The 24,485-nt window shown below is 43.3% G+C and overlaps 1 protein-coding gene across 1 annotated transcript in view; it reads left to right on the top strand.

The window, feature by feature from the left end:
- LOC128878346 (whirlin-like) overlaps nucleotides 1–24,485 on the top strand; it is a 104,713-nt gene that overhangs the window by 7,963 nt on the left and 72,265 nt on the right. The window contains exon 2 of the mRNA XM_054126474.1: nucleotides 23,687–24,034. Within this exon, the coding sequence (XP_053982449.1) occupies nucleotides 23,687–24,034 (348 nt within the window). The remainder of the gene's footprint in view (nucleotides 1–23,686; nucleotides 24,035–24,485) is intronic.

Genomic DNA, 24,485 nt, shown 5'->3' on the forward strand with positions numbered 1-24,485 from the left:
AGCGTTCCAGGCGCGCAGGAATTATTCCGAAGCTTCTTATTAATAGCCACAGCCGCCCCCGCTCTTCTCGAAACTCAATCCTCGCGTCCTCTCGATACGCTGGCGATCGATCTATCGCGCATAGACGGAGGACGATCCCGACCGCAATTTTTAGTTTTAATGAATTTTCCAGCCGAGTTTTCGAAGGAAAACCTCGACGCCAGCGCTCGCGGCTGTTAATTAAGGCCTCTGGAGCTGGCACGTGGGAAAAGCTGGTCCACGCGTTTGACAGCTCTGTCAATGGGAGTCTGAAAAACCGCGGTGGTCGCGGTCTCGTTCGAATGCGATCAACCGTTCGCTACAATATATCTGTGTCCCTTTGATTCGCGAGCACGCGTCTCGTTTCCGTGGTTTGTATTTGAAAAAAAGAGTTGCGAGCTATGGTTGCTCGTGGTCGGATACGTAGCTACGTATTTGTAGCGTATACTGCGAATTAATTGAATGGATTCGTTAGATGAATCACCACTGACGGCTGAGCTTTCATTTTCTTTTAATAAAAAATTTAAAAGGAGATCGTGTATTTTGTTTTCAGTAGAGGGTTGGTTCATTCGGGAACGGTAGGTTAAAATATCCAGAATTGTAGTAGGCACCCTTGGACGAATTAGTGTCTTGTAGTACGCTTATTAATCTCACTGATAGCGGGCCGAGCGCGATCTTATCTTTATCACTGCTGTTACCTCGGTAAGTGGTATATTTAGGGGTAACAAGGGAAGGTCGACGACTCACACATTCGAACAAATTTTAAATCTCCACAGACATAGCTAGCGCTGCTGCCAATAACTTTTGTTGCGGCAATGACTTAGGGGTGTGAACACCCTCTCAAAGAATTTCTGAATTTATCGTTTCGAAAAGTTTTCAACGCTCGTGAAAGTATGTATGAACTTCCAGCAATGAATTTTTTTCGCGTTTCTGAAAAGAAGAAAAATGCATTGTTACGAGTAACTTGGCGCAATGAAACATTTCCCAGCGTTCCGTCGGCCAGGGGTCTTATAATTTGTTGCAACAGCGAATTAACGAACCTTCCGAACCAGTTACCGTTCCGTAAACCGTGTTAATAGCGACGGTAAGCGGAAAATGACAAAGGAGATTCGCTCGTGAAGAAGTTTCCTATTGCGCAGCAGTTTATAATTGTTCTTAACTCGATCGACAAACTAACCAGACAACAAACGAACAGCGCAGCGCTAATAGGAGGCCGACTACGCGGATAATTAATTTTCACCTACCAAATTGTGCAATAATAATTACACACTGCTGGCGGTACTCGATCCGTCACAATCTTAACGGTCCGTTCTGTTGATAATCCACGATCAGCTTTCGTCACTCGTCATACTTTTAAAAGAGCTTCTTCGAATATCAATTATTTCGAATCTCTAAAAATTCGCTTGGTCCACTTCTCGAATGATTCCTGAAAAAATAATGCAAGTTTTGATCGGAAAAGTACAATTTCCTCTTTGGACCAGCTTTTCGATAATATTCCAAATTTTTCGCATTCGATCGAAAGCGCGTGCAACTGCTTTAGCTATCAGAAACTGCGACCAAAGACCATAGAAATTACGTTAAGTTCCAGGTGTTGATATATTTTCTTTTTCTATTCATCCAACGAAATAATTTCGAATTATTCAATCTACCAAATGAACGCATAAACGAGACGATTCGCGCCCCATTTAAATTGCTAATCAGCTTAGCCCGGTAAAGCGGATTTCCGGAGTTTGTTTTGGACCGTGGCTATGAATTTCCAACTCCGGCCAACCCGTTCCTTGATTTCTCTCAGGCTAATAAAAGTTACCTGAAATTGCTTTCGACGTTGATCGCGACGCGATTACGTATTCATGATCCCCGGATAAAATAATACGGATTTCTTACCGGGTAAGCTTCGCGAGTAACGTATTAATAATGAATTTTTATAATGTCGACGAGTTGTTGCGCGACGGGTGGGATTATCTTTAAACGCTCTCGAGATGATCTCGGGCGTTTATGCCTCGATTGCGATTATATTTACGATTAGAATAAGATAGTATTTGTTCGGAGAAATTTATGGAACCACCATACGAGGTTTATTTAGGTCAAATTATTTTGTTCTTGTCGTGGTCAAGACGAGTTAAATCGCACGAGCTTATTGTTAACGAGTTAACTCGTCTTGAGTTCTTTCGTATTTAAAAAGCTCGTGTGATTTAGCTCGTCTTGAGCGCGACAAGAACAAAATAATTTGACGAGTATACTCGCGCAGAACACCGAAAAGGTTAATCTTTTAGTATCCATCGCAACTTGTTAACCTATTCGCCTATAACAACGCGAGAGACACGTAGTAAGGAGTCGAACATGAAGAATACGAGTCACACACGTCGTATAAACACGCGTAAAGAATTTTATAACTTCTTATCTTTACTCCCAGAGCAAATCGTAGAGCAAGGGGTTAAAAGACAAAATTCTAAAGCCCTTCTTCGAAGCACATTTTATTTTTAGGAGTCGATTAAAACGCAAACTTTAATCAAACAGATCCCGATGTGCACCAGTTTAGAACAAAGAGGGCCAATTGACGAGGTACAATCGAAGATCGAGAATAGAGTCGTGTTAACGCCACAGGCAGCGGCGCTCCAACGAGCACAAATTAAGAGTCCCCTCGATTCGAAACGTTATCGCTTACGAAATCTTTCTCCCGAGTAAATTAGGTTAGAGGTGTTCGCATGCTCGTGTAACCGCGTGTGCACAATATTTCAGGGCTTAATTGGTTACACGGTGGCGCAAGAGTAGCCTCCGACCGCCTGCTCGTTCCGTTTTCTTTCGCGGTGCACGAGGGTGCTTTAAGCTCTGTTCTTTTTTTTTTCGCGGCCCGATGCGCGCGTCTTTGGTTAATCGCGCTGTTATAACGTATCGTATACAAATCGGAGGATGTCTGTTTCGAGCGATTCACGAATTATTCGTTGTCCAGCGTTCGGGTGATACGCAGTATTTCTCGTGGTCGATAATCGAGCTGGCGAAAGCAAACGCGTGCTATAGCATCATAAACTTCCTGAAAAGGAAGTTGTAACTATCGCAACTGGCAATTTCATTAGGGTGTGTTTACTATGAAATTCTGGATCTCGATCTGTAGCTTCGGTTGCCACTTGGCGGGGGCACCTCGCCTAACAAACGACAAGAGTTGTCGCAAATCGACTCAAGTGGGTAGCGCTAACCCTTTACAGTCCGAATTTTCTGATTTCGATACATTTTTGTCGAACCTCGCTCGACATAGGAGCGTAAAGGGTTAAATATAACGAGTAAAAACACCGATTCGAAGCTTTACGTCGCTACAAACGACCACGTATGATAGGTGGAATGAATTTTCCTCTAAAAGTTAACTTTTTGTCTTTGAACACGTACAACATTCCATTAAAAAAAATTAATATATTCTTTAACCAACTTCACAAATTATCCTCAGTCGTATTAAATAATTTCTGCAAAAGCCACTTCTTCGTGGCTTCATACTCTCGGGTAGATGTTCAACAATACCACTTGAAACGAAACACCCTGTACAGGCCGGTTTCGTTCACCTCTCATTGCCGTGGATGTCTCTCGAATTCCAGAGAGAGGCTTGGTCGTCCCGGTGACATTTCCACCCCACACGATCCCGAAAGATGCTTGGAGGGCTGATTTCTTTTTTCTAAGAATCCACCCTTTGTCCCACCGCCCCCTCGCGCGGCGGCTAATAAGCGACGCGGTTAGCCGTGCCTCCGGCGTTGAATCGGCTCGTTTCCTCCGATAGGCAGAAGACCGGGGGTGCCTCTCCTTTCTCCTCTCGTAACACTTTCCAGCCCTCGACCTCGTGGCCGAGGATCGATCCCCGTGACGTGGTGCGTGAGCACACCTTGGTGGAAAAAAAAAAACGTAGCGGTGGGGCGCACCGGGGGTGGCCGAGCACGTTAATAACTAATAGCAATGCTCCTCAGCTCCGCGGTCTGGGTGAATACAGGCCGTGGCAAGCGTTACGGTCGACTACGTTAACCCTGGAGAGACAAAGGTTAACTCCGGGAAAGACGCGCGGAGCGCACCGATCATTCCTGAAGAGTTCTCTGAAGAGTGCTTTTCGAATTGGGTGGCTTGGGTAGTCGAACGTAATTATACCGCGGGGGTCTGTACGAAAATTAAGGTCGATTCTGAATTTTACGTACGTCGTTGTACTACGAGTGCTGTACTACGAGTGAGATGTCGTTTGATGGATCGCTTTCGTTTCAATTTTTTTTTTATTTTGTATTTTAAAATGCTATATATACTATTTATTTATAAAATACGGGACGTCATCAACAGGGGACGGATTCTTTGCTTGAAATCGAAAATGAAGAATATTTTTTCATAGGAAGCTTCGTTTCCGTAAAAATAAATCGAAAGTTTCGGCTAACCATGTCTGACCACGACTGGCCAGTTCTACTAATTCTGGCATTGTCTAATGTACCATACCTCTTCTATGCAAACAACAATTCTTCAAATAATTACAAGTAATCGAGATAGACACCAACAACAGAAGCAACGTAAATTAGCAACATAAGTAGAAATGGTGAGTAATGGTCAGACACGCTGATCAAGTCGTACACGTGCTCCAAGGAGATTCGAGACCAATTTTCTCGAAATTGAAAGCTCAAATTAAAAAAAAACTCTGTTGCTCATTTTCGATTTATTTTTTCCTCGCAAAGTCAACTATATACACTCACTGATTACAATCAACTCCCAAGCTAAGCTCTCGAACCTAGAAAGTTGAAATTTTGCACAGATGTTTTCTTTATGATGTATCCAAGGAATAAGAAAAGATATCTCGAAATGCAACCCCTAAGGGGGTGAAAAAGATGCAGCTAGTTTTACAGCGAACCTCGTACGATAAATCGATGAGTTCGGCCAAAGAAGTCCCCGATCTGTCACCACGGGAGTCAATCACACCCCCGTGAATTTAATTCAGCGTACTCGCGAATCAGCTGCTCCGCGTCCGTTTCATTCGTCTCCTGTCATCCTCGACAAAATTCATCCCAATCACCGGCTGCGCAATCAATCGGCGTCTCGAGTTGGAAGCGGAAGGCAGAGACGCGCGTAGACGGTTCGCGCTGTTCCCACCCAGAGGGTTAATCTCCGCTGTAAGGGAGGCCCTCGACGCGAAACCACTCCCAACTCTCGCGATTTCGCTTGATTTACAACTGGAGCGGCCGAGAATGACGTGCCGTGAAATTGCTCACGCGGTGCTCTCGGTAACGCAGCCACGTGCGTGGCCGACGTTCGATTTCTTCCCCGTTTCGAGACAAACTTTCGGAGACAAGGGACGCGGTCCCGTGATGCTCACAGGGTGAACGCCTGGCGCGAGATACGAAGTTTAGATTGCTTAGTTGCTCGAGAGCTGCGAAGACTCCGTTGCGGTCGGTGGCGAAAGATGGGACGCTGTTCAGATTGTGAATTGGAATTGTCGAGTCTCGGGAAGTATATGGGTCTCTGTGTACGTGGAATAGTTTTCCTATGGTTGCTGGTCAAACACGGAGACCTTGAAACGAACGACGAAAATAAGACGAGTTGTCTTGAAACGATTTCTGGAAAAATATCGAGTTAAATGGAAAACATTTTATTATTAATATTATGCTATCTCGTTACGCGTAAACAGATACAAGTTTTCATATAACTTTTGCGATAACATTCTTTTTTTTTTTATAGTTTCTAAGCTTATCCTTTCATTAAAGCCAAAAAACAAAATCTCGTTTAAATGCTCGGCGTTTAAAAATGAGGATAAAAATATACGACAAAGGGTTATTTTCTTGCTTGCAAAACTATACGAGCCAAGCAAGCGACGTTGAGCACACACCAGCATAAACTTTCAAGTAACTGTCTCGGATGCTATTAACATTACTTCAGCAACGTTACTTCTTCTCGCGCGGGCACGAAATTCACATACGAGCGCCATGAAAACAACCCTTATCGCGCGCAGTTAACCCCGGATGAGAAAGAACCGCGGTATTCCACGTAACCTCCAACCTAACACCAAACAACTTTATTGTGGCTATATCGTTGCACTGAAACGAACAACTTCTACCGTAAGTAATTCAAATTGCAACTCGACGAAACGTTATCCTATAATAATTCTATATATTTTTTTTTTTACATTAACTAATAATTATTTACCCCATTAAACGTTATAACGATTATTCCGTATGCGAACAAATAATCATTATTCCGAATAAAAGTGCTCGCACAAATGCTTAAAAAATTATCGTTTACACGATAAAGCTTCCTCGCTATAATTTTCCATCGCGACGAATAACTAGAATGAGATTACGAGTGAAAGACCAAATTGAAAACACCAACTTCGTATGCATGCACGCGAATAATAATTTGTTTTGAATAATAACGCTGGCAACGACTACCCGCGTTTTTAACGAGTCTGGCAAGGATTCAAAAAAACGGGGGAAAAATTTCAACCGTCCCTTTCAGTAGGGGGTGCGTTCACCTACACGGCCACGTTCGATGCGCCCATAGAAACGCGCTCGGTCGTTCGTTACTCGGTTTTCTGGCAGCAATATGGTGAGTTGTTTGTACGTCGATGTCGCACACGTGCCACGTGAATAACAACTGATACGCCGAGTTTAGCAGAGCAGTCACGGAGAAACCATTGTTTTTTTTCTCGCGGGTTTTTCGCGCTGCGTGCATTACGGACACGGTTCTGTTCTTTTCTCAACAGAATCCTCCGCTAGTATCCATCACGTATTTCCAGCAATTTTTTTCCTTTCATCTTTCATCGTTAGATTGGCACGACACGTGGAATTCATTCGAAAATGCATCGCATCGATGCGTCGCTGTTATTGCTTACACGCTGCGTTCAGTATTATCGCTGTCTTGTGTTGACAGTGTTTATTTCTTTTTCTTTTGTGTGAGTGAAAGACTTCACAGAAATATATAAAATTAGTGTTTCATAAATGTACAAGTTCGGTAGGACAAATAATGTGAGACGGTGGAATAAGCGAAGAAAATTTAATAAATTTATCGATTTGTTCACGAAAAGCAATGAACCACCCGACCGTTTAATCCGCACATTCGCCCAGCTATCTCCCAACCTAAATCTTGGATTATCCAAGAAGGTTGGTACAAACTCACTGTCGGCGCTAAATGTGTCAATCTCGGACTCCTGGAGTTCGTGAACGTCGAAAGGTCAACGAAAGGCGGTCGGAGAATAAAAAGCACACCGAGTGTTTCTGTGTCGCATGAGATCGAGCTCTCAAATATAAATATAAAATGTGCCGTACCTAGCGAAGCGTTGACGTTATAAAAATCTCTCGTCCTGGAACTCTGTTCGGTTTAAATCTTCCACTCCGAATCGTCGTTAATTTGAAAACTTCCGTTATTAAAATTCTAATTCGAGCGAGTCGCCCAGAATTTATAACTGTTTCGACCCTAGTTTATAAATATCAAAGTGGCGTGTCAGGAATTGCGACGAAGTTGTCTCCCGGATTGTTCTAGTTCAAAGCGCCACCCTGTACAGACACAATCGTGAAATCTGCTGAAAAGGCACAGGGCCAAACAAAAAGCACGAAAATGTTGAAATCTACTCGGCAATTTAGAACAAAGCGAGCCGCGGTAGGATGAGGAGCAATGTGATCGAAAAGAGGGTAAAATCAACCCTATCTGCCGTCAACGCTCAGTGCAACAGGCAGTGAACCCGTCCCCCTCGGTACCGTGGCTTGCGAATTATTTACCTGAAAACAATCGCGTGCAAAAAAAGTTCCCAAGGCCATTTTCAGAACGCCATTTACCATAATTCACGATAATGCCGCGCAATTTCCTACCCCTGCATATCGCTTCTCGATCTTACCTCTAGTGGCACCGAGTGATCGTTATTGACCTCGCAGGGTTGGGCTAGGTCGGTGTTTCTTCCACACAATATTTCCAGATTGACTAAGCGAAGTCCCGGCATTCTTTAAAATATATTTCTCGCTTGCTAGGTTGAATTTTTTCCTCTATCAAATATCTTACGATTGGTCGATCGGTGTTTCAGGGTTCCCTAAGATTCGTGTCTTCAATAAAATATTCCCTAAAATTTATGCCCGGCACAGATGACCGTTCCAGGCTCGTTCTGTGATATCGCAGCGACACGATGGCACGTAAACGACTACGTGGACAGATCGGAACTCTCCCATTGATCCGCATACATGCTAACCCCTGAATACACGTGAAGCCGTCACGCTAACCGGCACGGGAAATTGGATTCGATCCTTCTGTTCCGTCTAAAGCTCAATGCTGGCGTACGATTCTAGATCCGACAGGACTCTTTTTCCCCTCCCGAAGGTTTTCTCGTTGCTACGAATGTCCGCGAAGCTTTTCAGAAAAGAGGACAGTTTACAGGCTTCTGTCTCTTTTTCCCTCTAGTTTCATCACCAACGTGAACCACGGTTTTGGTTAAATTCATTTTGTTCGATGGAAACAAAGGTCGTGGACGCAGACGGCACGAATATTTACGAGGCTGATTGTATATTCAAATGCAGACAAGATTCGTCAAACTGTCCCCGTCCTGGTAATGACCACGCAATTACCGTACCATTCTTCATCCACGTCAAAGGAATGAACGATCACGGTTACTTGTGACGCATCGTGCACGTGTTCCGTATTATTCACGCGCGTACCACCCTCCGTAAGGGGGTCGAAATGGTCGGAACGCGTTGCTCGCGCCCTCGCTGACGGCACGTGGCTTATGCAGTTTCCCGCATATGCAACATTGCGACGAACGTCGCCACGCAATGCAGTGGTAACTCCGTAGTCACGGCAGCGTGACTTCTTAATGCGACCGTGCACGAATCGCGCGAAAAAAAAAGGGTGAGAAAGAAAACGCGAGAAAGGGATAAAAACAGGAACAAGAAGCGGTGTAAATTGTACAAGGCTGCATAAAGGTACCTTCGAAGGACAGTCAGACGGTCCTGTGTCTATTTTTTTTTTTTTTGTTTCTTATATTAATTTGTTTAAGGTCGCATCAACATCACAGGTTATTAGCGACCACCCTTCAGTTATACAACTTTGACACTAGGTTACATTTGAGTTATTTACATTCGGTGCGCATTCATATGTTATTACTTAAATTTAAATAGTGCATGAAACAAATTATATCGGCTGCCACGTGTTCATCATTGAGTGCTGCTTGGAGATTTCCTGGTACGTTGAATTTGCTTCGACTTGGTTGCAAGGAAGGACACTCAAACGAGTGCTTAACTATGATAGTGATATCACAGCAGTCTGTGTCTATTATTGCATTAGACGCAGAGAAGTTACGGACTGAGCAGCGGGTTGCATTCAATTTAATTAGTACAAATTCCAATTTGAGACTTTATATTACAGTAAAATCGAAACCCCGTACAGTTTGCTAGACTATAGGTATACAATAAAAAAATAAACGTGTAATTATTCTGCGTTGCGTTTATCATCGTGATAGATGCCTTTTAACGAGGAAACATGGGCTTCGTAGCTTACATTAGAATTGCTTAAGATTAGCTAACGGTTCAAGGAGCGGGTGCACGTGAAGTAGTATGCTCGAATGCGGTAAATCTTTTCAGTAATCGATTCAATAATATATATACACGTCGCGCATGCTCTTAAAAAAAAAACTGCTCCCTCTTCCCCTACAAGAATCCACTTTTTTTCTTTTTATTAAACTTCGACTATATTGTAAAATGCTACGCTCTGAATTGGAACGAATGGAAACATCTCTCCATTTTGTGAGAGCAAAGAATTTGAATAAAAATGTGTGACATCGAAAACGATAGGGTCCCATACAGAATTATTTCTGAATAAATTGTGACCGACTGTATGGAGGATCGAGATCGTTCTACAGGCGCAGAGCGTAGGCGCAGACGATTCACGGGGTTAGTTTTTTTCTAGGCGCTCGCTGGGTTGTTTGCGTTTCCTTGGCCAGTTGGCTGGAAACGTTGAGATAAGGTAATCGGTGCCACTCGAGCTTCCATTACTATTTTCTGCTACGTTATTTTCTTGCGACTCTAGCTCCTTGGAAAAATTGATATCGGGGTAGTTTGTCAATGTTGGATCCATGTCAAAACGATGGATCGTCGACGATTTAATATTTTAACCAGCAATGATGAATTTCACATCAATTATGCGACTTTGTATATTCACCTAAAATTTCGAAAATTTGTTCCTGCTTGTTTTTCAATTGAAATATTATGAAATTGAATTGCATTGTATAACGCGGGTCATTTTTCTTTTTCGTTATTCGAGATTTCTCTGCCCTTAACCCTGAAATGATCTTTCCAACTCTTGAATATACGTTGCCTATCTCTTAAGCTGAAGGGTACGTACTCGGTGAAATATAAGTGATGTTATAAATACAATAGGTGGTGAAGATGAAGCACTCGGGTATCTAGAATCTGGAGTCAAGGTCCCAGGGACAATTTCTCTCTATTACTTGGTACCAAAGTAGGGGGCAACCCTTTCCAATTAAACCTTCTCGTAGCCACCCTCTCCACCCTGAGCTACCTGAAAATAGTATAGATACGAAGCGACGAATAGACGTGACCCCCAGCGAATAAATGACATGGGAAAGAAAAAAGTAATGAAATATACGATAAAAAATGTAAAAAGGAATCCACCGAAACTATCAATTCTAGATCAATTATATACCTCCGTGACACTTGTCAATTAAATTTACGTCTGTTTCTTACGAAATACTTCATTGTACAGATCCAAATTTTATTTTCATTCGACAATTAAAGGATGAACAATCGGTAGCCTGTATCATACTAATCTCTGTGTACTAAACCCAAGTGTACTAATCTCTCAGAACCACTAAACCGTTATAGGGTTAATGTATTAGGCACGCAAAGGGTGTAGACATTTTAGCCCCTGTAACGAGTGCCAAAATACACATTTGGTGGTTTGTACCACTAAAGTTAGTGCTTTACACGCCGCTTTAGTGTCCCTCGAGTACCTCGCTAGATCGCCTTCACCAAGCTTCCGTGACGTAATACCGAGAGTCGTGTTCAACATGATTCATGGTCGGGGAAGCGGCCTTGAGCGGCCAATTGTTTTTGTCCCAACTTGTCTGATCGACAGCCAGCACACAAGGCGAACCAACTCCTCAGCTACCATCAATTCTACCTCGGACATTTTTCGCCTAATTTCGTTTGGTATAAAGAACTGAGGCTCGGCTAACCATGTCTGACCACAACTGGCCAGTTCTACTAATTCTGGCATTGTCTAACGTGCCATACCTCTTCTACGCAAACGGCAATTTTTTAAACGATTACAACTAATCCTTACCTCGAACAATATCTTTCATTTGCTCCTGTTATACATAAGGTATAATTTTCGATTGAACGCAACGGAAAAAGTAACGAACCAGCCTGGCAATCGCTGAAACAGGTCGGCGGGCATCGCCACGGAACTGTAAATTCTCGTAAAAGCTAATTACGCGTTTTACAATTAGCAAAACGCTTATTTCGCGAACAGTGTTTACCGACTTAATGACGGCTTGATTCGTGTAACGAAGCTGTTGCTCGGAACTCCGTACCTCGTCTTTCGCCATATTTCACCGATGTTATCTGGCCGCGGTTTCCGTTTGGAAACGTTCGCAAGGAAACGTCTGCTTTTATTAATTAAGCACATCGTTAAATCGGAATAATTCGTCGTTATCGCGTCCCTGGTGCCCCGTTTCCGGTGCTAACAATTTCACCGAAAATTGAAATGCTCGGTTTGCGAACCGAACGCCCGTGTGTCACGCGGCCCACCGTTTATTTAAAGTTATGGCAATTATGTCCGCGATACTTGTACGTAATTAACCAGGCTGTTAGTTGCATGTTACGCTAGTTTGTTGGAATGTTTTGTACATGGTTTCGAAGGTCGAAGGAAAATTTCGAACAAGGCTTTCAAGTTGGGAGAAAAATTTATTCGGAGAACATTATTTAGAGAGGCTAAGGGAAAACGAAACGAAACGAACTTTTATTGGGTCGACTTCGGCTCGAGGCACGAACGCTATCTGCTCCATAATGTCAATAACGTCGAAAACGCGCGGCGTGCCGATAAATGGAGAATATACACAAATTTGCATCGACTGTTTGCTGTTTCACGTACCGTTGCGCTCGAAGCCTCGGCGCATCTAGGCCGACTTCGCCTTTGGCAAATGCACGGCCGTCGCGGCGCGTTTCCGGTACGCTTTTCTCAGACGTTAAATTTAAAAGGTGAACTCTCGCAACACCACTCGAGGCGAGATAACGTTTGAGGAACGTTAACAGCTTCGTACGTCAACTCTTCCAGTCTCGCGTTAATTATTTCAACGTGGGAACAAATAATCTACCGGAAACGCTTATCCAGAAAGACGCAGATATATATATATGAGCGGGGCCGAAAGGTAATAAAAATCTTATCAATGAAAATGATCCCTTCCTGATCGACGAGATAATTTCCATAATTATCTAACGCTTTTTATCAACCTAAAGTTGTTCGATTCTCTTTGCAAAAAAGTCCTTCGATTTTTCATTGAAAAACATTTTCAACTCGAAACCATTTTGATTACTTTTCGCTCCCTCTAATATTTGGCTTTAGCGTGCCACTTCCGCGGTGTAAATGAATGCAAAAGCGAAACCATTTAAAAAAGTATATACAGGTATTTTCTTAATCCATAAATGGAATACTTTTCAGTCGAAAATTAACGAGAAAGATCTCGTGTACGAAGTGGCCGAAGCGTAGCTCGGTCACGTTTCGGCCTCGAGAGCGTTTCCACGATCGAAATATAGTTTTTGTCAAGCGAGCATAAATTTCCCGGAGCACGGCCACCTATTTTCGTTCGAAGCGCGGGCAACTTCGTAAATGGCGCCCGTTATGGGAGGCCATTCCCTTCGACGTCCCATGCGCGCCAGGCCACCAATGGAATTTCAAATTTTATGCGCCAAAGGAGGTCAGAGGACACGAAGAAACCGCAAGATTCCGACGAAACCGGAAGGTCGAAGACGTGGAACATTTTTGGAAGGCTTCGCAAAGTTCAAATATTCGTGCGAAGGTTACTCAATTCGACGTGTATATCCTTTTTTTTTATTATGTGTTTTATAACCGTGGACGTTGGTGTACTATATTTTTTTTTTATAGACTTTACTGTCTTGTTTACCTCGCGGTATCATGTTATTGCGATTCCATGAGGAGGAGAAAAATATGTATATGTTCTGATATTGTGGTTATATTATATAACATGATCATATTGTATATTATATTATATAACTGTACAATTATTGAGGTTACATGATAATTACATCTAATAATACAATTTATATTTATTTATATTTAGAATCATGGAAATTTTTGATGTTTTAACTCTACTTTTGACTTCCTGGTTTGTTACTATAACGAGTAAAGTATAATTTAAGACAGATGAGTTCGATTTCTCGTTTATTATAAATGAAATGTATACCGTTCGATGAGCACTACGTATACCGTTTTAAAGCACCGTTTGGTTGGTCTTTCCCTCGCAGCTGTGTACCCGCCTTTACGGTACACGTGCACCCGTTGCGCGAATCGAGCAGAGGAAGGCGAAGGGTCCACTTTGACGGGAAGGCTGCAGGTGAACCGTGAAAACGGAGGCCCAGGTCACACCGGTTACACCATTGGCTCCAGCCCGCTGGCCCTGTTCGTTCCGGGTGGCTTGATATGTTAATTGGCGTTAGAACAGCTAATACTCCGCACGTCTTCGTAATATTACAGAAGTTCAACCCTCGGAAGCCTGGTTTTCTGAATTTAAATTTTTTTAAAATATCAATGTATTATATATGACGTTTGTTCTTTTAAACTTTTGTTCGAAAGAACATTATGCAATGGTAACACACATATAAATATTAAAAACAAGTCGATCGCAGGTGTGCAATTCGATTTAAAATTCCGGTATCAAATATGAAACTTGGGGCATTTACAGGTTAACAGGGAACTTGTTGAATATATTGATTTCATCGTTCAGTTGAATGATAATATTCTTACATGATAAAAATACCTTTTTCAACCAAATTAAATTCAATTACAAATTTTTCTATAACATTTCCCTGTTCCGTTATTAGATTTAATACGACATTCGACGTGAAAGTAAATCGCCAAGCACATTCCAATTCCTCCGAACCCGGTACGCATTCCTCGAGATCCGCGAAAAATCATCGTCATCCAGCAACGAATCATCCCTGGAGCGTGTCTCCAGGCCGCTCGTACGTCCATCAAACTCGATCAGCCCGGTAAGAGCAATCGTTGTGCGCGTAGTTGGGTCTCGTTCAATATTTACAAACACCAGCTGCACACGATTGGCCCAGCTCGCGAGATACCCGAGCCACGTACGCCTCCGCGTGTGCTCCTGTCGGTGCACCTGAGAGTGCACCGAGGTCAGCCATGCTCCGTTCCGCGGTGCTCGTGAAATATTGTTACTGCATCCGCCGCAACGTTGTTCGTACGGCCGCCCGTTCCTATTCCCGATACCCAGGAAAACTCCTGTATATCGCGCTAGGTGCATGCCTGGCCATCGACCGGATGCTTTTCAGGTTTTACGACCCTCTTTACGCGCTTTACTGCGTGCCCTTTCGCCCTCTCCTCTCCTCGCGCTCGATTCCCACTCGGTGTTCTTTATTCTTTTTCTCTCACCTCTGTTCCTCTCCACGGCTATTCTCGCCTCTTTCTTTTCGCGCGCGGTTGGCAAGCCTGACGGCCGCCGAGGAACGACTTCACTGGCGGTTCCCTTTATCGAGGTGGTTTGCGATTTTTTTTATCGCGGTTCCCGTAATTTCAACCAGAGGTTCTCAACGGTGGCTTGAAAAATCCTCGAATTTCAGTCAAACGAGTTTGTTTAGGCGTGTTTATTATCTATATATACAGGGTGTCCTAGCCTAAGTGATACAAAGCTCTAACTCCAAAACTATCGGCCGAATGCAGAATTTCAAATATGGAAATTGCATAGTAATAGTACTGGGGAATCTTATTTTCGCGACTCCAATTCATACGGAGGTCAAATTCTGCGCGACGTTTCCTACATTCTGCTTCATGAATGTAAATGTAATTTTGGAGAAAGTAGGGAATTGCTGTTTCGAGATTGAAATTGCCGCGGAGGATTGGCGCGTAACGCTCAACGTTTGTTATCTTACTTTTCTTGCGAAAGGGTGGAGTTTCGGAGAGTGCCTGCTGGAATACCAAAGTTTTTTCGACGTTAGAATATTCGCGTTCAATTTCGTACTGCAATTTCTTGCTGAAATTAAATTAGCGTAATTTTATCACTCGTGAATTGTAATTTAAATATCTTCGTTAATTTACGCTTGCTAAACAACTTCAGACGCATTTCGAAGAGAACTCAATTACTAGGGACGAAGATATATTTAATGCTTGCAAAACCGAACGTGGATAAATATAAAATACTTCTATCCACGTTTATCGCGTGATATATACGTCACGATATTTACGTATACACCTCGTTATTTTTCACATAATAAATTTCAACGTGCCAATCAAGTACGTATGAAAGTCCACGAACAAGGGACACAGCGTCGAACGCGTTAATTATAAATGTTTCAGCTGGCCCGTGGCGTGAAATAAAATTGCACCGAGCTCATTCATTAAAGAGGCTCGTTAATAAACAGCCTCGAGCATAATCGATGATTCTCTACGAAGATGACCGTGGTTCTCTGATCGCGCTCCGTGGCTGTGAACCGTGGGATTATATTTAGAACGCCGGGTACCGCCGTTCGATAGAGTCACCATGCCGACAGAGTGATCGTTAATTGACTTGAAAAATTTACCGCGACTCGTTCGATCTCCGCCACCGCTATTGGCCGATCGAAACATTTCGTTTCCAACGGCCAGCCGCGTTTCGTAATGACCCACTCGATTCGTGCCGTGCCGCATAATCCTCTAAGATCATTTGCGCGGTTCTAATGCGCGCCTCGAAAGTTTTCACTTTCTTCGATGACTCGTCGTTCGTCACGCTCCCATTTCCAACCAAGTACGGCACACGCCTGGATGCCGCGATTACCGTCATCTGTGAATTGCGGAGTTCGTTGGTTCGGATAAAAATGCATGAAACTTAGCTATATTAATATACCTGATGTAATCATCTGAATATTTTTGCACTAGCGTGAATTTCAGATGAGAAAATCTTTGCGCTGCGAGAAGTATTTATATTCAAATTTTAATTGTTCTCTCAAACAGGGCTATAGAGTTTGAAATTATATTCGACACTTTTTATATCGAAAAAAAGAGTACACACGAGTGAATTTTTTTTTTTTTTTTTTTTAAGGATATATCTTGCATATTCCGACCAAGGACCATTGTCCGTCAGAGATTTCATCTTGAATAAGTCGGGAAAAACTGTCCCTGGTTGGTGATTTTATCTGGAATAAGTCAGAAAAATCAATCGGCAGCGAGACATTCGAAGTAGATTAAGACACCAAAAACCGTACGTGGTCAAACGGTTTAAGTAGAATGTTACCGTGCCTGGTCGTACATTTGAAGCAGAATAAAACAGCTCACCCTAGTAAATACTACACCTTCCCAGTAATTTTATATAGAATTTCTCCCACCTACGGAACATAAAACCGCTTGAAAAAGTAAAGCCGTTCCATTAGCAATTATAACAAATAGAATCGTAAAAGTCACAGAAATTGGATCGAGTAAAATAAATCTATACATCTCAGAAGCTCGCCCACGTTTAACCAGACGGTCTGGCTAATTGTTCTCGATACCTCTGAAAATCTCCTTTCTCGTTAATCGATTCCTCGCTACCTCGGTCCGGCGTTTCCCGAAACGCCAGAAAATCAGCCAGCTCGAACGAAAACCGACAATTATCGAATACCGGTCCCACCGACCGCAACAGTGCCCGGCCGACCAACGCTACAACCCCGAATTCACGCAACGCGCACCTGTGCCACCCTCCACCCTCCGTCGCGACCCCTGCATTCCCAGGAAACCGAACGATTTCCCAAATAGACGCGGACGCACGGTTTCTACGTGACGAGACGTCGATCAAACCGGTTTCCTCATCCGCGAGTCAACTTGACCCAACCTTGACACTGAACGAGGGGTGGCTTGTTTGCCGACGGGGGGTTGGCCGCGGGTGGAAGTTGCCCCTGGACGTTCCTAGAGGCTGTTGGGCGAGAAAGAGACAAGGTAGGATAACGAAGGGCGTTCGAGGGGGATGGGCGAAGGAAGGACGGAATGAACAGGACGAAGGGTAAGAATGAAAACGAGGGAAAGGGTGGCGGGACGCGGAGGGTTGGACGCGAGTTGGAAGGAGAACGATGGCGGTTGGCGAACGAAGAAGGCAGGAGCCGGGAGGAGAGAAAGTGAAGAAGGTAGAGAAAGGGGGTTGAGAGGAGGGTTGCTTAAGGCAAAGTTACAGTAGGCGAGGGTGGTGGCGGCAGTTAGAAAGGGAGGGTGGGCGAGGAAAACGAAAGGAGGGACGCTGTGTGTCCCGTGGCGCGAGGGTGGGGCGATCAATACTGCAGAAACACCCCCCCTGAAGCCGGCTTCATTCAGCAGCTCCCTTTCCCAAGCGATTCTCGTGCCGCCAACCACTCTAACGGCGCTACTATAGCCGACTATAGTGCCCCGCTAAGAGCGCAAGGGGCGACCGCCGCGATTGTTTCGAGATTATCGTGCTTTTCGATTTAATCGCGTTAATAGGATGAAAGGATTCAGCCGGGGAAACGCTGCGATTTACTTTCCCGTTGTTTACTTTCTGCCGGCGACATTTTTGGGTGTCCGAGGGATGTTTGGTCGGCGGAAATTGGCTTTTGCGTTTCAAACCAAACTGAATACATTTTGGGAATGATTTGATTCGCCTTTGGGGTCTGACAGGCACTCGAAACAGTATAATCGCTTTCTTGAACCAAGGGAAATATGTAATACGAGTCTCGCTTTATCCATCGAAATTCTCTTATTAATTAATTTATTATCAATAACTAGAAACTGTGAATATTTATACCACATAAAATAAATAGCATTCGGGTAGAACGAGGCACAGCTAGTTAAGAATAAAACCAAAAGATTTTTATTTTGTATAAGGAAAAGAAACAATACATTCCATCATTGTTCGAATCATACTTTTCCACGTGTTTATAATAACATGATCCCTAACTATGTATGAAATAAGCTCGATAAAAATATTTCTATCCGTTTCAATCCATACTATCGCTCTTCCGCAACTCACCAAGCCAACCTCCTTCGACCACGGAAAATCCACGGTCGCCTCCCAAGGGCGGTTTCTTTCGAGCAACGAGGAAGATGTAGAGACCAGATGTTTAACGTAGAGACCACGAATCGATCGTTATTTTCCGCATGAATTAAATACATCGTTCGTCGATTCGGGCGGCGACCGGCGATCGATTCGCATCGAAGCACCGCCGTCAGGTTTGCATACCCGTGCATTTACCACGAACCGGACGACTCCGAAATTTCTTCCGGCGGTAACAGGAGGCTTCCTAACGCTATTATAACCTCGCCATGCCGGTAATGCCGGGTTTGTTCCAGAAAATCGTGTCGCGGTCGCGTGGGCGTCGATGCGTTTCACTCGGGGATTAATATTTCGCGCGACATGTCGCGTCGCGCGCCACAATTTTTCCCTGATGCTCGTTATTTACGCACGGATGCACGGCGGACCGAAATTTATTCAAACGACGACAAAAATCGGTCGTTTACAGCGAGAACTGGGTAAACATTTGATAAACGATATCTTCGAGCGCGATAGAAGCTCGATTTCCGTTCGCTTTGTTTGGTATCGACTGGAACATTTATTTGATGATGAAGAATTTTCAGAATCTTTTCTTCATTTTTTTTTTTTTTTAATATGGACGCGTGGCGACATTTATTTCGCGACCTATCCGTGGACGAGTAAACGACTTCCGTCGTCATTAGGTCCATCTCCGATCGAAACAAGGTCAACTCTGGAATATAAAAGCGGCTCCGTGGATGAGGGGCTCCATTTGCAATTCAACTGCGTTCAGTTCGTTTCGAGTTTAGGCTTATCCGCGGCGCTGTTCGTTTCGTCGTTAATTAATAATGTCTGTATTCAAGCGAGATAATAATTCTTGCGTTTCTGTTCGCGAATGTAACAAAAACTAATTTCATGCATGACGATCCATGGCAGCGGTTTGAAATCTTTCGTGGGGGGAATGTGAAGAGCTCCCTTTCGAAAAGGAGAGAACTTTTGCGGGTGAGTTTCAGAGGCGGAACATTTTTACGCTGGGTAATTGAATTGGTTCGAAGTTAAGTTAATCGTGTTGCTTTAATTTGTTAAATTTTCAGCTCGTTAGATACGAAAGGTTATTCTAAGAAAGCCTTTGGTCGAATGAAATCTTTGCAAAACTCTCGTCCCAGTAAGTCAGTTATATTTATCGCGTCATGTATCGCAAATGTTAATAATAGACATCGAAAAATTACAAAAGTCAAATAGTATAAAAGATATTTTTTTTATCCAAACAGCACTAATATGTTCTGTAATACTGTGATTTTAAAGATAATATACCAAACAGGACAACGAAAACATAAAAATACTGTTACTTGTATAAACAAAAGAATTGAAGTATTTGATGACCTCCTGTGCTTCAAAGAACAATGTTCCTTGTAACATCAAACAGTCCGTAGAAATAATATACTCGAATGAAACGCGCGTCTCCGAGGTATTTTCTTCTAAAGCGTTTCGTATTCTCAATATTTCCATTCTCGAGTCACGGTATTATCCGAGTTTCCGTTGGCGTCGTGTCTTTTCAGCGGTGGAAAATTCATTTTTTGCAAATATCAGCGCGCACCTCGAGCCCTCGAAACGTACAAAATGGAGCAGAACTGTTTCTCTAGAATTCTGAATTCCTTCCGTGCGCCGGCGACGAGAACACGCCATTGTACAGCGCGTATTCATAATTTACTGAACCAGTTCCGTGGAGCACGTACACGATTCTGCCCGCTGTACATACAAGTGTTAACATCGTGAACTTATTTGGTTTGACCTCTTAAGCAGTAAAGACGGACGTACCTCGTACCTTTTCTCCTGCTTATCTTCATTGGCAGGGACAAGCTAAGTCCGTCTCAACCTTATTCGTTTCGTAATGGACACCAGTCACAATAGACAACAGGAGCACTTTATTAACGCGTTTGCTGTCACTGTCGCTCCTGCTACGAGCCCATTTCTGGCCTGGAATTTACGATACCTGGCTCTCTTCGTCTCACAAAATAAATAAAAGCTCTAAACGTTCCTTTGCGCTGGATAATATGCAATCTCCGACTCTTCTTATTTTTTATTTATTTTAACAGTCATTTGCTAATTTTCTACGGTGTAAATGGATCGATTAGAAAAATATCGAACACTTTCGTGTGTCTATTACTAGATATTCGAGTTGGGAATTATTTGTTTTGTTGAGCGTAATCTTGAAGTTGTGACTTTTCTCTTCGGTATAACACATGTTTGTTATAACTACTGAATCGTGGATAGCGTATACAGAGGGATTAAGAATGAATCGAGCATTGTTGTAAATTTATTATCGTTTCCATTTCTAGGTTACGAATCGATTATTGGAGTCGTTAATGTGGACCCGATCGTTCGATAAACATTCATTTATAATGTTTCTACGTTGGGTGATATTGAATAACATATATATATAAGAATAATTTATATTACTTACAAATGCGTCCATGAAATAATATTCAAACATAAATTCGTCGAGTAGTATCGAATTACATGTCTCCATAAATCGTACCGACGAATTCATTTCTCGATGTATGTAATTCCTTTCGAAGTTAATAATTCATGATTAAATGCAAGAGTAGCATCTTATTACTCTATTAAACATAAAGTACCAAGTATGAGCTTCGAAATCTTATTTCATCCAACCAGCATTGATTTCATATTTCTTGAAGCACTATTCCAAGTTTCGATATTCCCCGTAACGAATTCTGTCATAAGATTTGAAATGCAAAGGAAATGCGATGGTATTTCATAACGTATGAAACCACGTCGTCCACAGCGTGTTCAAATATTAAAGGTAAATTTCAGAAACACGTACGAAATATTATATTACCCAGAGACATTGGTTCCACGTTCTCCAAGTTTATTTATTAATATCAGTCCGACACGTTTGTCCACGTGCAACGTATTCTCTGTACGTTGTTCGAGAATTTTTAAGTAATAAAGTAATTTTGCTACGGGTACAAAGCACGGGATGTCTCGTAATAAAAAATCTACAGATTTCACGACGAGCGTAAGAATTATTTTATTCCAACATCTTTATTATCAAGCGTTACGCGTCAGTGTGACACTGTTCAGATATGCACCCCATACTATTTGTAAATGATTTCTAATAATAAAACACGCACCTGTGTTATCCGATTCGTGAAATGGTACCGAAATAAATACGAGTAAATAAGAATCTTGGAATAGTAAAATGCAGTGGAAGGGGTATCAAAGAATCGCAAGGGGAAGGAAAGAGGAGCGCCTGATTAAGGGAACTGGTGCTGTGAGCAACGAGTAAGTAAAATATGGACAGCGTCGAGTAATTTTGCCTGACAAAGGCTGACTATTACGCCTGACCCGGTATGACTCGCACGAAAGGTCTGTTTTTGTCTGCAACAGTGTTCGTTCGTTCTGCATTATTTTGCGAAACGGAAAAGGAACATTGACATTTTCATAACGTCAAACACACGTAACCCTACAAAATTACTACCCTACGATAACTTACCAATACGGAACGCGATAACTTACCAATTTGATTCGCATAGAATAAATAAATTGATTATAATATAAGTGAAATGGCGTTAATTACGCGACGCTTTCGTACAGTCGAATTAACGCGGTCTCTTATTCGGAATAAATGTAGAAGGGCGCGCGAACGTCGCCGAGAAAGATCAGTCGCGGGGGAGGAATTCAGCCCTCGGGGTCGAGTAAATCGGAGGCGGTGGGCGGGTCCGCGCGAGACTTGATGCCACGAACAAGGGAACTTTCAAATTTCTTCCGGCGATAATGGCCCGTTTCCTGTCGGGATTATGACATCGCTGTGCCGCGCGTCACGGAAAATCGCCCCATTGCCGGCCGTCACGTGAAGATTTTATCGCGGACAACCGACTGGCCCCGCGATAAGGAAACTTCCCTCGCGATGAATTTCATTATTTCGTCATTCGCGCGCCCGTACGTACCGATAAGGTAATCGTCTCGCATCACGGTCCCTCGACAACGAGTCCAGGGATCGAACGTCGGTATCGATCGACTCCGGCGAAAGCAAGAAGCCTATTATTTATGCAAATCAAAAGTTTACGATCGAAAGATACGAATAATAAATAAAAACTAAAGAGGCGCAGAATGAATTCCTACGTCGAAATAAATTTCTACTTCTCGATGGGAGGATTAAGGCTACGGTTACTACGAATGCGAATTCGGACGAAAATGTGTTCGGACGAGTTCTGACGAATTCGTTCAAATAAACAAACGCCTGTTTTTCAATGATAGTGTTTACACTAGTAACCACACACGTGTCGGAACATTCACGATGTCGTAAGTAGTAGTAGACCGCCTTGTTCTGACGAGGTTTTCGGACGTACTCGTCCGAACGCATTTTTGTCCGAATTCGCATCCATAGTGACCGTAGCCTAAGTATCGCGACCTTGTCCGAGAACGTTTCAATTTAGTCGCGTATATGGAGACATGTCGACATTTAAATGTCACAAGAGGGTGAATATCAGATACTCCGTGATTTCCTGAGAGCCTCGGCTCCCGACTAATTGATGAGATTCTAGATCGACGGGGTCGCCGTCGCGCGAGATTCAGGTCGTATCCTCCGCAGGGGCGGTCTCGTTATCTTCCGTCGAGCCGCTTTGATTATCAGCGACTCATCCCCTGATTCGACACCCGCTAATTGTATTTTCATAATCTCGAGGCTCGCCTCCTTTGACGGGGCTCCGACGAACCCGGACTCGCGTGGCTTCTCTTTCGATTTCGGTAAAGTTAAATTAGGACGAAATACGTTATCGGTGTCTCGAGTAAAATTGCGAAACTCGTTGGGAATTGTTTTTGTCGAGCTTATAGGCAGGGAGAAGTAACATCAGGATTCAAAGAAATTTTAATTATTTTAAGGTGGTCCTTTTCCAACTGTACCAGTCGAAACAAAACTCAGATATAGAAAGTATTAATAACGATATATATTTTCTGTAATAAAATTCTTAAATTATTATTTCATTATGATTCTTAATAAAACAAAAAGTAGTAATTGATACAATTACAGTTGCAATTAGTTTTTAAGTATTATTTTATTCAACGTAGCATTTCAATTCTCGTCAGGTTAAGTTACGAGTGATAGAGATTGACGTTTCAAATTCTTTTTCGATCTGTCTCGTACAAATTGTTTTACAGTCAAAAGTATCGTACAAAGTTTCTCTTTTTCCTTCGGCTGCCATAAGCCTCCTGTCAAATTCGACGAAAAGTCACGATATATTCAAGTGATCATATCTAACGAACTATACGGTAAATCGAACCCATGTTTCAGACGGATGTGTATTAAGATGTAAATTTCGAGTTTTCAAAGTTACGAGACGATCCGATATGTTGTCATTTTCGACCAAATCACCTTGATATAAATGACCGAATGAAAGAATACCAGCGTAGTGTAATAATAGCGTAACCAACTTCGAGGCTGATCATCGCCGTTTTTGTTCGCAGGTCTGACAAAACGGATCCCAAAGGCATGGCCAGCAGCACGGAGGATTACGGCTCGGAATTGCAGGAGTTGCAGTGGGGCGGGGGCAGCGGGTCGCACTTCCTGCGCAGCGGGTCTCACTTCCTGAGAAGCGGCACCGGCGGTTGCTACGAAGCCGAGGATTTAGAGCCCACCAGCAGGCACCATGGCGGTCAGCACAAGGGATATTACAGCCCTCCGGGTACGAGTTACACGATCGTCGAGAGACCGCCGAGCGCACCTCATCACCATTCCTCGCACACCACGCCGTACAGGCACAGAGGGCACACCACCGGGGGCACGGGCGCCATATCGCCGGAGCAGGTGCTTAGGTACGTTCCTGTTCGTGCGTCGTTTAACCCGTTACTATGTGGGAACCATGTTTATGAAAACTGTTACAACGCTCCTATATTTAACCCGTTCGCTGCAGGAGACACCCGACCCTGAGCGTTATGCGCGGCGAACTTACGGCCGGTTGTCGACGCTCCGCGCTTAGGCGTCTCCCGCAGCACGCGATTCAATCGGTTGTTTCGTAAACGTCTCGCGCTTCGTGGTTTTCAGCCAGACGAACATTGTTTCATAGAATAGACACCCGATGGAAATTTGATTAACCGGGGATCCAATATGGCTGGTTGTTAGAAGGTGTCCCCTTTGCCTTTAGATCAAAGCAGACAGGTTAATAATAGGCGTCTGGTGGCTGAAGTGCGAGTGAACGTTTGAACGGTTCTCCGTGGCGAGGATAATTCAGATTGAAGTCAACGAGAACGTTGACCGAGAATAGCT

This window comes from Hylaeus volcanicus, chromosome 6, assembly GCF_026283585.1.
Source record: "Hylaeus volcanicus isolate JK05 chromosome 6, UHH_iyHylVolc1.0_haploid, whole genome shotgun sequence".
In the NCBI taxonomy this organism is placed as follows: domain Eukaryota; kingdom Metazoa; phylum Arthropoda; class Insecta; order Hymenoptera; family Colletidae; genus Hylaeus; species Hylaeus volcanicus.